Source organism: Nomascus leucogenys, chromosome 18, assembly GCF_006542625.1.
Source record: "Nomascus leucogenys isolate Asia chromosome 18, Asia_NLE_v1, whole genome shotgun sequence".
Taxonomy (NCBI): Eukaryota; Metazoa; Chordata; class Mammalia; order Primates; family Hylobatidae; genus Nomascus; species Nomascus leucogenys.
The window spans coordinates 55,906,645-55,919,668 of NC_044398.1; the positions used below are offsets into that span (position 1 = coordinate 55,906,645).

At 37.3% G+C, this 13,024-nt stretch overlaps 1 protein-coding gene across 1 annotated transcript in view; it reads right to left on the bottom strand.

Moving 5' to 3' along the window:
• The window catches only part of MYO3A (myosin IIIA), a 282,509-nt gene that overhangs the window by 181,932 nt on the left and 87,553 nt on the right, over positions 1-13,024 (bottom strand). Inside the window, exons 9-10 of the mRNA XM_030798007.1 lie at positions 11,126-11,191; positions 8,692-8,847 (exon numbers count right to left, since the gene is read on the bottom strand). Of these exons, the coding sequence (XP_030653867.1) occupies positions 8,692-8,847; positions 11,126-11,191 (222 nt within the window). The remainder of the gene's footprint in view (positions 1-8,691; positions 8,848-11,125; positions 11,192-13,024) is intronic.

A 13,024-nucleotide genomic window follows, 5' to 3' on the forward strand; every position in this document is an offset into this window, starting at 1 on the left:
TTTTTTCGAGACGGAGTCTCACTCTGTCGCCCAGGCTGGAGTGCAGTGGCGCAATCTCGGCTCACTGCAAGCTCCGCCTCCCGGGTTCACGCCATTCTCCTGGCTCAGCCTCTCCGAGTAGCTGGGACTACAGGCGCCCGCCACCACGCCCGGCTAATTTTTTTTTTTTGTATTTTTAGTAGAGACGGGGTTTCACCGTGGTCTCGATTTCCTGACCTCGTGATCCGCCCGCCTCGGCCTCCCAAAGTGCTGGGATTACAAGCGTGAGCCACCGCACCCGGCCAAGATGGGAATCTTCTAAAATAAAATCTTACTTAGAATATAAGCACAAATGATGTGTGTGCACACACACACACACGCTCCATTTAAAAAAAAAAACACAAAAACATAGAAACAAATGTCCACATATATTAAATATATACCAATATTAAATATATATCAATATATTAAATATATAAATATCCAGACACTAGCCCCTGTCTTACCTATTACAGCTTATTAAATACATAATTTTGAAGCAAATTCATCATCCTTTCAACACTGAAGATTCAACATCAGCCTTTGTTAATATTATTAATATAATTATCTTTATGTGAACTGTAGCTCCTTTTCTATTTTTTTCTAGACTAGCGACTAGATCTGGTCATAGCAAATGGCCATGTATTTTAATGATGGAGCTATCATTATCCAGTTTCTTGATTCATGATAGATTCCTATCTGAATAAAAGCAAACTCTAGGTTATCTTGTTTTCAGAACAGTGCTCTCCTGTTTCTAATTTTAATTTGAGACACTTACCGTCTTTACTTCATCTATGGAGCCATTAGAATCGACTTACACTGAACTAGGTGAAGAGAAATACTCCTGTCTGGGTCCCTAGCTTGAGTGGGCTGCTGCAGACAGTGGAGTTGCCATCCTGGCAGTCCAAGGCAGGGGTTGGGATTCAAGCGTCTGTAATAAGGGCTGGGCACCCACTCTTGTGTAATGGAAGATGGCAGAAGGACAAGACCCAATTAAGCACATTTAGAGACAGATGATAATTAAACATAGTTGGGACCAACTCCCCCTACCTTCAAAAAAATACCATATTTTAAAGTTAAAAAGAAACGTATGAGAAAATGGTCATACTAGGAACAAGCAAAATGAATCCAAAATTATTGCTGTAGTCTGTCTTGGTATATCCATAATTTACCTTCTAGAACCAACAAAAGGCTGGTGCACAGTAGAACACAGGTGGCTTAAGAGCTGGTGATGGGGTACTCCCTGCTGTGGGCTGTCATGGACACAGGTCAAACCTCAGTCTGACTTTCAGGGCTCTCAGTGGTCTGGTCTCTGTATACCTCTCCAATCCTATTTCTGGGTTTTCCCCTTAGAGCTTGATTAAATGCTTGCCTTTCTGTCAGCTTATCTCCTTGATTTCATGATTTTGCTCAGGCTGTTTCTCCTGCTATAATGTTCATCTTGTGGTAACTCTATCTTCATATGATTCAGTCCAGTTTATCCCTCACGGTGCTGATTCAAAGGCCACCTCCTGGATAAGCCCTCCTGTCCCTGCTAGTGGAAATGGGATTGAAACTTTGTATAATGGTTATTTATGTGCTTGTCTTATCCTGTTTACTAAAAAGTTAGTCCCAGAGCACAGGCTCTATAAAGGATTCAGCTGTCAGACCTCTGTGTAGAACCTTTATCCAGATCTTTATACAATGGCCTCAACAAATGTTGAGACAACATGGATGTCATCTCAATCTGCGATTTCTAGGGTAGCAAAAATTATAGCACAACTGGTGTTGAGTGGGATCATAAGAAATTTAGTCCTGGTTTGGACTAAAAAAGAAAAGTAGGAGAGAGGAATAGACTAAGATAATCCCTGGATTTCTGGTTGGTATAATGAGATAAGTGGTGGTGTCATTAATAAGAAAGGGAACAGCCGGGTGTGGTGGCTCATGCCTGTAATCCCAGCACTTTCGGAGGCAGAGGCGGGTAGACCACGAGGTCAGGAGTTTGAGACCAGCCTGGCAAAGATGGTGAAACCCCATCTCTACTAAAAAAACAAAATACAAAAATTAGACGGGCACAGTGGCAGGTGCCTGTAACCACAGCTACTCAGGAGGCTGAGGCAGGAGAATTGCTTGAACCCAGGAGGTGGAGGTTGCAGTGAGCCGAGATTGTGCCACTGCACTCTAGCCTGGGTGACAGAGCAAGACCTTGTCTCAAAAAAATAAAATAAAATAAAATAAAATAAGAAAGGGAACAAAGAACACATTTTAGATGGAATACCGTAAGTTTAATTTTGGACATGTTGAGTTTGAAGTATCTTTCAGTCATGTGGAGATGGGAATTGAAAACAGTTGTTAGAAAAGCAGTGGGGATAGCATTTTTAAAGTCTCATGTGTTAAGGAAAAGCGTACATGTTCCAAAGGGTGAATAATTCTCACCATGACATAGTCATAGCCATTAAAGAAAAATTATCTTGCCCAGAAAATAGAACATAAAATGGAGTCATGCATTGTGTCACATGGAAGGAACCCTATTATTACTTCCTATTGATTTTTTTGTTTTCTCTTTTCATTGTTCTGTTTTGTAAAATCAAAATCCTATTTGAGCGAATTTACATTAATAAAGTCCCACACCTAATAAGGAATTGACAGCTTGGGCTGGGTTTTTTTTTTTTTTTTTTTGAGACGGAGTCTTGCACTGTTGCCTGAGCGATTCTTCTGCCTCAGCCTCCCTAGTAGCTGGGATTACAGGTGCCTGCCACCACGCCTGGCTAATTTTTTGTATTTTTAGTAGAGACAGGGTTTCACTATATTGGCCAGGCTGGTCTCAAATTCCTGACCTCGTGATCCACCCGCCTCAGCCTCCCAAAGTGCTGGGATTACAGGCGTGAGGCACCACACCTGGCCAGTACTTTTAACACTGATTGGATGGTCAATTTTTAGTTTGTCTTTCTTTTGTTAATCCTTCCACGCATGTCTCAAATATGCCTTATATTCTGGCCTGAAAACCACAGATGCTGGGACAAGTGGACTAGTTGCAACAGCACCACAAATACAGCCAGTATTTTTGGTCTAAGAAACCAAAATTAGTAAGAAAAAGGAGTTACTAAATCCTTTTTATTTCTATGAAATTATATGAAAAATATAACAATCTATAAATATCAAAGGTAATTGCCACTAGCATACTGAGAGTATCAAGTAAAATATTAAAGTTATTTTGCATTGTATATAAAACACAAAAGAAATTTAAGATGATAACATGTTAATAATATGACTTTCAAAAAAAGGAAGTTTTAATTTGGAATTTGTTATTTAAGTAGATGCTGGGTTAGATATTTTCTTTATTTATGAGGAATGACAATCATAGCTTAAATAAGTTTTTAGGCAAATGTTCAAGATACATAAAAGAAAGAATTGTAGGAAGTGTTAAATATTCCATACAGGAGGTAGATGTGGTGGCTTGTGCCTGTAAGCTCAGCTACTCAGGAGGCTGATGCAGGAGGATCACTTGAGCCCAGCCTGAGCAACAGTGAGACCCTGTCTCTAAAATAAAATGAAATAGAATAAAAAATATTCCATATAATGGCTATCCACCTGTTGCTTCAGCAGCTCAAAAATACCCTTCTGCTGTGGGGAAGAAATTTCAAAACGGTTAGCAGGTAGGACTCTGCCTCTCACATAGAAACTGGAAGTTAGCTGAGACCAAGTGTCTCTCACCACCTACTTTCACCCACAGTGTGGGCCTGTGACCTACGCGTGGGCGATCAGATGATCCAGTATGGAACTTAGAACCTCAAGGAAGCAACATAAAGCTCGAAGTCAGTTTACAAACATTTTGAGTGGGTTGTAGCATTCAAGAAACTAGTGTCACTGCAGGCAATGTTAGAGGCAGGTGGGTGGTTTTCAGTGGCAGCCTTTTGGCTGGTGATTCTTGAGGAAGGACAGTTGAAGCCCTCTGCTTTCATGACTAAACCTGGCTCTCTTCCATCCTCTCCGTTCTCTGAGCCATCCAATATTGTCCACTAAACTGCTTTACTTTTTAAGTGGGCTTGTACTGTTTTACTCAAGAATTCTGAATAGCACATTCCAGTTACAAATGACTTTTATCTATTCCCATTAAATCAGATAGTCAACTGTTTAAAAATACTGGATTCATAAGAAAAATTTTCTTTTAAAATATTTTATAACTAGAGTTTCTCCCAATTTAGTCTGCCTTCTAACATTGTCAATTTTAACTCGTTTGAAAAATGCTCTCCCGTTTTTCGAGGAGTGTATTACAACATGGTCTTAATTTTTCAGAATAGTTGAGTAAGTTAGAAAAGTGATCTGTTTTATATTCAGGTCTTGACTTAAAATAGAAAGTTCTCATATCCATTCCACAGTATCTCCCAACACTCCACCTCTCCCCAACAAGGAAGTTTATAAAGTATTCACTTTGTATTCAATTTATATTAGGACCATTTTCTTTAAAGCTGAATCTTTAATTTTTAAAAAATTATCCTGCCAAGCACAGACCTTCAGTTCTAAAGGATAACATCATGTACAAAAAGAAAAATGTCAGCTTTGGGTTAGCTATGTTCATTTAATACAATCAGATTTTTTGATCCATTTTACCAACATCAGAAACTGACAAATCAAGTCATTTTTTAAGATCTTCAAGAAGACAGCTTTTGTTTAATGTGTTGCCAGTGGCATAACCAAGCCTCTTTTCTTTTGACTGAGTATGTCTCACACTTTGGGACTAGTGTGAATATGAATGCTGAGGGCAGGAAAATCTTCCCTCCTCCTTTGAACTAAGATCCATGGTCAAGAAAGTGTTGTGGGTAAAGATTCAAGTTCAACTCCCACCTCTTCCAAACATACGTTTGTAAAAAATAAAATATTTCTTACACGTTAAAAAATAAAATTAAAAAGACAAAGATATTTTCTAAAACAAGATGAGCATTAGAGAGGACCTAACAGAGCAAACAAGAACACCAGGTAAGAGGGCAGAAACTATAGGCTGATTTGAAGTCTGGCACCAAAAATGGGAAAAAGAGGCCTGGAGAGTAAGGGAACTAAAACATACACTCACAATGAAGGCCTTGACCGAGGTGTGGTGGGAAGAATGGGGTTGAGTGTGGGGGTCCCTTGCCTGGGAAAAAGATTGAAAAAACTCTGCCGCTTCTTCCTTTTATATGGAGCCAGGTGCTTGAGATGGCAGGATGGAGAGACATAAGATCTACTTCCCACTGGCTCAGCAACTAGATCTGCAATTTCCTTCGAATCACAATGGGCCCTGGGGAATCTTGAAATCAAATAATGGCAAAGGCAAAACTCTCCAAATAGACAGAATGCAGAAGGAAAGAAAAACCAAAATAAAAAACCTCCCACTCAAGATGAGAAGGCAAACTAAAATTCTGAACCCTAGACTAAGGAAACCAAATATTAAATAAACAAATGAACTCAATAATCAGGACAATTCACCTGTGTTGAAATGCAAATCTGAGGTTACTGTTAAAAAGTATGTTTAAGATCAAAGAGAAAAAAAGTGGAATTACAGTCCCCCAAAAGAAAAAATGAATAGCCAGATATAAAAAGTCAGATATGAAAAGAGTGGTTAACAAAAAACTACTCACCAAGTAAGAAATTATATAAATGAAAAATATAGATGTTGATATATAATAGATATCAGCATAAAAAAATATTGGTATATAAGATATCTAGACTAGGCCCAGTTCTATGAGAAAATTAGTGAATTGGGAAACAATTTTGAAGAATTCATTCAGAATATAGCAGAGATTGATAAATGGGTGACAAACATGACAGAGAAATTGCAAGACATGTGAGGTAAAATAGGAGGTTCCAACATTTATGTCTCAGGAATAAAAAGTGAAAAGAATGACAGAGGATCAATATTTAAAAGAACAACTGAAAAATTTCCATAACTGAGTATGTCATGAATTCTCATACTGAAAGCATACTCTGAATTTTTAACAGGATAAACAAGACTACATCTTGTGTCTCAGAATCAGAAAGTGTTGAGCATAGCACTGTGCCCAATAATCACTGAAACTTACAGCACAAGCATGAGAATCTAAATACTGTGTAGTGCAACCATTCTCATGATGTTTGAACACTGGGAGACAATTATTCATGGGTCTTTCAAATTTCTGCATGTCTTATATTAGCTTTTGTTCCAGACTGTATTTTCAATGTTTGTATAGCAAACAGCCTTGGAAATTAAAAATACTAGGACAGATGGAAGTTTTATCTGGTGTTCAGGATGGTAAAGATAATGTTTCCTCCAAAGCAAAATTTGGGCAAGCATGCAAGCAGCCCCTTTAAAAGATTGGAGTTTCCCAAGTTCAGGATTTCCCAGTTATGAGGCAAGCCAAGTGTGGACACAACATCCACCTATTCCACGTTTCCCCTAGGACTCTAGGGAGCAAGGAGAACCAATGTGAACATAAACTCATGTTACCAGCTTGGCAATGAGTAGTAAAGTCCTTTGTCTCTCATCCATGAATCTTGTGTCTTCTACCAGCATTCGTGAAACTGTGGCAGGCTAAATTGTTAGCTTGCAAGTAGGGTAATATCTCAGATCCTACACAGTTCTTGACATTGAACATCCTACACAATGTGAATACACTTCAATTTCTGTTTATTTTGATTATTTGTTGTCTGTTTCGGGAAGAATGAGGTTGCAGCAGATTATGAAACTACGTTTACACAAAGATAAAAAGATGGGCATGGATGACCCATGATTATCTCCTCATTATAAACTACATATCTGCTTCTTTCTTTTGTCACTTAATTCTTCGTCATTAAAGGTATATCAGGTCTGTCTCTGCAGCAAGGCTATAAACTCAAACAGGTAAGGACTATTATCTTCCAAGATCATCCACAATCATTAGTCCATTTACTCCTGTGAATTAAAGCTTGGGCTTTAAGATCAGAATTTGAATCCTTGCTAAGTCATTTATTTCCTGTGCAACCTTGTGCAAGTTAATTAACCTCTGCAAACTTCAGTTCTTTTCAGCTATGAAAATGGGTTATCATAAAATATTTTCCTCACACTTGTTGTAAAATCACATGAGATAAGTCCTAACACAAAATCTGGCACATAGTAGGCATTAAACAAATGGGAATTAAATGTGTACATTCACAACAGGAATTCAAATAAGTAATGTCCTATTCACTTCTTCCAACTCCCTAAACAGTGATATGTTTCTGGGATGAAACAAATAGGATTATCAAGAATAAAGTGATATTATAAATTTAACTTTAATAATTATTTGACTTAATAGTACCATCTATAGGAATTTATCTTAAGAAAATAGTAAGAGATTAATGTACAACTCTGTTCATTACACAGTTACCTGACAGAGTAAAAACAATTAGTAACTACCAAAATGTATGGAATTATTTAAATTAATCATTAAATTGTCAGGCAAGGGAATGCTATCTAGCCATTAAAATTTTGTGTTAGAAGAATGTTTAATTATATGGATATTCACAATTCAGTGAAAGAAGACAGTCTCTGGGACACATATAATACTATTCCAATTTTGTTTTAAAAATGTTTAAAAATGTCTGACTGGGCGCAATGGCTCATGCCTGTAATCCTAGCCTTTTGGGAGGCTGAGGTAGGTGGATCACTTGAGTTCAGGAGTTCAAGACCAGCCTGGGCAACATGGCAGAACCCCATCTATACTAAAAATACAAAAATCAGCCAGGCATGGTGGTGCGTGCCTATAGTCCCGGCTACTTGGGGGTCTGAAGAAGGAGGATCACTTGAACCCGGGAGGTCGAGGCTACAGTGATCAGAGATGGCACCACTGCACTTCAGCCTGGGAGACAAAGTGAGACCCTGTCTCAAAAAAAAAAAAAAAAAAAGTATATCCAACAAGAAGAAGATGTTAAAAGGTTACAGATTAAAATGTTATACTTGATTAATTTTCCATTGTATATTTCTCTGTGACTTTTAAATTTCCTAAAATAAACTTATATACTATTTAAAATCCCAAGAGGATGTACAAAGATATTTAAAATGATCTTTAAATATAATTTAACCAGGGAAAATGAACAAATAATAGTGTCAAAAGGTCTTTCAAGTTTTATATGTTTTTTTTTAAATCCCAACTCTAAGATATCTTACTTTATAGAAAAGCAGAAAATACAAGAAAACATATACCAATACAAAAATGATCTTTTGAAGTTTATATTCTTTGTTCTTACAAAGTTGTTTAAAAAGTGCTGCCTGTCACGCCTGTAATGTCAGCACTTTGGGAAGCCGAGGTGGGCAGATCATAAGGTCAGGAGATCGAGACCATGCTGGCTACACAGTGAAACCCCGTCTCTACTAAAAATACAAAAAATTAGCCAGGCGTGGTGGCAGGGGCCTGTAATCCCAGCTACTCGGGAGGCTGAGGCAGTAGAATCGCTTGAACCCGGGAGTTGGAGGTTGCAGTGAGCCGAGATTGCACCTCTGCACTCCAACCTGGGCGACAGAGCAAGACTCTGTTTCAAAAAAAAAAGAAAGTGTTGCCTATAATTTTACCAATATTGAAATGCATTTCAACAGGTGACATACACTTTTCATGTAAGTTCCCATTACCTCCAAATTTTATTCACCTTAAAAACTAATACATTGTTAAACTATTCAAAATCTTTCAATAATCTCTGGATTTTGGAATCAAGATATTATTTGATTACCTGGCTTTTTCTGTGCCTCCCACGCATTGATGGATGCCAATGAATTCCATTAGTTGTTTTTGTAACATCACATCTTTGCCCTCAATTTGAGTAATGAATTTATGCTGTAAAAGATCTGACACTGTTGGACGCTTTTCATAATCTTTAGTCAAGCACCTGCACTGGCAAAAAAGAACATGCAATTATTAGATAAGTTAGAGTTTTGAAACTATTATTCATATTCCTAAAAATTAATCTAACACACGAGAGCGATGCTCCTCATAAATGCTCAGCCCAAGCTTAAAATATATTAATTGCAATTTTTAATCTCTCAAAAATAGCAAACTGCAATATGATGAAACAAATGTTTGTGAAAGTGCACACATCTGTGAGTGATTAAGCTGCAGTGATACCAACTTTCAACTAAATACCACTTCTGTCATCTCCCAGCAAGGATTATTGCATAGTGATAATTAAAATGTCTCCACTGCAAAGTCTCCTTTACAAGTTAGTAGCTGCAGATAAATGACAATGAAGTCATTATAGTTTTAATGCTTATCTAAAATTAAAACAAACAATGCAGTTTCCCTTCACAAATGCTTTTAAAGGCTTCTCAATTGATCTGTTTCTATGTGATAAAACTGCTAACCCATTTGAGAAGGCCACTCAGCTAAGGATGTTTAAATTCCATGTCAATATGTATTTTTTGAGGTCATACAGCAGATGTACTAATGCCTGTTGTACTTCTTGATAGGTTCAACCAGAGCATATTCATGAGAAAGGATAGGACTAGTGAGAGCACCTGAAACAACAGCACAGGAGGAGCATTTGAACAAATGTAGAATGTTTAACCAGCTGTGACAGCTGACTTTGAATATTTAAAAGAAGCATTCAAGTAGTTTTCAGTGGTCGCAAGGGGTAAAAGACCTAGAATTGGTTGGTGGAATCCAGAGAGAAACAGCTTTCAGATCAGTCTAAGGAAAAACTTTTCAAGAGTGAGGCTTATCAAAGTAGAATGAGCTGCATTGGGAAATACTATTTTGATTGGAGATATTTAAGTATTGATTGCACAGCCACTGAGTGCACATGTTTGGGAAGGATTTAACCTCTAGATATAAACTTGGGCTGTACAACTTTCCAAGACCCCTTTAACCCTGCAATTCACAGAGTCTATGATTATGAGAAAACTGGGCTGTCATTTGGGGATATTAAAAAAAAAAGAAAAAAGCATAAAAAGATGAAACTCATGCCTTGGCTTGAGCAGTGCCATTTCTAATCGGTATTATGATAATTAGGCAATTTATTTCATTGAGCTTAACCAAAAACATATTTCCCCAGAATGCTAAAATACGCTAAGGAATAAGAATGCCAATGTCTAAAAAATAAGAACAAGTGCTCTTAGTTTTCCCTTAGTTTAACAGAATGCATTAATTTCTGACATCTGTAGTAATTGTTCTATGTATTCAGAAGAGGCACATATGAAATTATTTTATTGATGTAAAACTTTATCAAATCTTTAATGTGTACTAGGCACTCTGCTAGACACTGGAGTTACTCTGCTAGACACTGGAGTTACAGTGACAAGTAAGCACATTCAGTGCCCTAGAGTTGCTTACTGTCTAGTTATAGAGAAAGATGTCAAAGCAAGTAAGCTAAATACAATTGGCAATGTTACTAGAGGAAGACAAACCAAATCAATAGCAACCAGGACAGAATACTAACTGTGTGGCAGAAATCAGGAAATGTTTCTCAGAGGGGAAACTGCAAGAAATATGTCAGACACTAAGTTCCATTGAGGATCTGTGTGGAAGCATCTACAGCTCCATAAGCAAAGGAGAAATATGATCCTTTTCAGACAAGCAAATGCTAAGGGAATTCATTACAACCAGGCCTGCCTTATAACAAGTCCTGAAGGGAGTGCAAAATATGGAAAGGAAAGACCATTACTGGCCACTACAAAAACACACTTAGGCACATAGACCAGTGACACCATAAGCAGCCACACAAACAAGTCTGTATAACAACCAGCTAACAACATGATGACAGGATCAAATCCACACATGCCAATACTAACACTGAATGTAAACAGGCTAAATGCCCCAATTAAAAGGCACAGAGGATAAAGTTGGATAAAGAAGCATGACCTAATGGTATGCTAAGAGACCCATCTCATATGAAATGACACCCATAGGCAAAACATAGGTGAAAGAACATGTCCATTGATTATAAAGGGTCCACAGAAGCATAGCTATTGATAAGTGAATAAACATGACCCTAAGGCTATTATCTGAGCAATGATAAATTCACCCAACATTTAAAAGACACTATAGATGCTTCCTTTGAAGAAAATAATAGAAATCTCTGGGGCTGTTTAACAGATAAGAAGAAATAGGAGGAGATTTAGTTATAGCAGGAGGGAATATCTTTGGTTTTTTAAAAGACTGTTTTTACTCACTTGCTTATGAAGTCATTGAATTCTGCTGACCATAGCTCAGGCTGCCTTAGTTTTGGGGGTGGATTCCTAAAAAAATAAGAATCAATGTTGGATTCTGTATATTGGTCAGTCAGTGTAAAATGAGAGGCAGAGCCAGACAGACTAATGCAATCATAGGTTCTGCCAGTTGTAATCAAGGATTCCATCTTCTTCCAATTCCAAGATAGATAAATCGTTACTCATCTTTCTTTATACAAAATGACACGGTCTTTGTTTCTCTGAAAGCACTTAACATATGACCCAATTGTTCCAACTGTTAATTTTTTTTCTTTTACAGAGTCTTCTTGCTTTTACCTAGCTCTAGGGGGAAACATCAATACTTAACAGAATAGAAACAACAGATGCTGGGGAAAGGTATTTTTTTCCTAGGAGTCCCAGTGAAGTCTCTGAGGAACATCCAGGGAACACAGAAGTGGCCTGTTTGGAATATGGAGGAAAGTGTGCCAGGGAGTCACACAGTAGAATGCCCTTATGACTTGTTGATCTGTTGTTACTGGACACACGGCAGGAAACATGTTACAAAGTGTCAAGGAACTGAAAAATACTATTAGCGATAAAGCTGTGAATACAACTTTAACAATTTTATTAGTTCCTTTCAGTTTAAGCTGAACAAATATATTTTTTGGCACATTCGTTGAATACAAAGGAACATCACTTGAAAATGAGGCTGATCTAACTCTGTAATCAAGCAACATTGATCAACCATGATAGTTGAATTTGCTGAAGTGCTGCTTTATGTTAATTCTAACAGCTCTTTGTTTTCATTAGTGAAATGGAAATACTTTGTCTTCAGTTCTGCATTACTCCTTAAATAGCTTATAATGAAATTAATGTACAGTTTGTACAGGCTCATTAAAGAAAAGTGCAGCTACTCATCTACCCCAGATCAGGACTAAGCTCATTTCACAATCCTTAGGACAATTTGAAGATTGCTAATTTGCACATTAAAAGAAGTAATTCTTTTCTCCAGAAATGTTGTTTTGTTTCTTGTCCTCCTGAAAATTTCCTTTTATGAGATTTATTGGCTTGCTTTGAATAACAAAGTTTGGATTATTTCAGAACACTCAGAACTGGGTAGCTTTTCAGATCCCCTTTTTCTCCATATTACCATAGTCAGTATTCTTGGAATTCCACTGCTGGTAGACATAATTAAGAAATAACTAAGATGATGCAGTTTCTAGAATTACTTTGCACATTGCCTGTTACCTAGGTACAATATCTATCAACAGTGTCATCCTTCCTTCATGTGGCATTATCACCAAGAGTAATAACATCAGACTAAATATGATGGTTTAATCCACAATTAAAACAGCTAAGGCAGTACAGAACTTCACCTTACATACTGAATGACAATAGGAGTTAGAAACTACTCTGCTTTTTTCCTGCTTTCTTCAAAATTAATGAAATGTCTTGGATTTAGTATAGAGGTTTTCCATTCTTTTCTGTAATGTTGTTTCTCCACTTAACAAAATAAGCAGTATGTAAAGGATGATATATAACCAAGGTATTATAATTTGGAACATATAGATAGGACAAGAAATTCAAAGGCAAAATTAAAAATGAATTCAAATGTTTTGGTTTTATAATAATTTATTTAGATGCCAAATATTCTAATGTTTTGGAACCCTGTCACCACAGGCTCTGGGTGTGCACTGCATTATAATTAAGGCAAAATCCTTAAAAAGATATTTAAAAATAACACCTTTAATAAATATAGGCAGGCCAGGCGCGGTGGCTCACGCTTGTAATCCCAGCACTTTGGGAGGCCGAGGCGGGCGGATCATGAGGTCAGGAGATCGAGACCACGGTGAAACCCCGTCTCTACTAAAAATACAAAAAAATTAGCCGGGCATGGTGGCG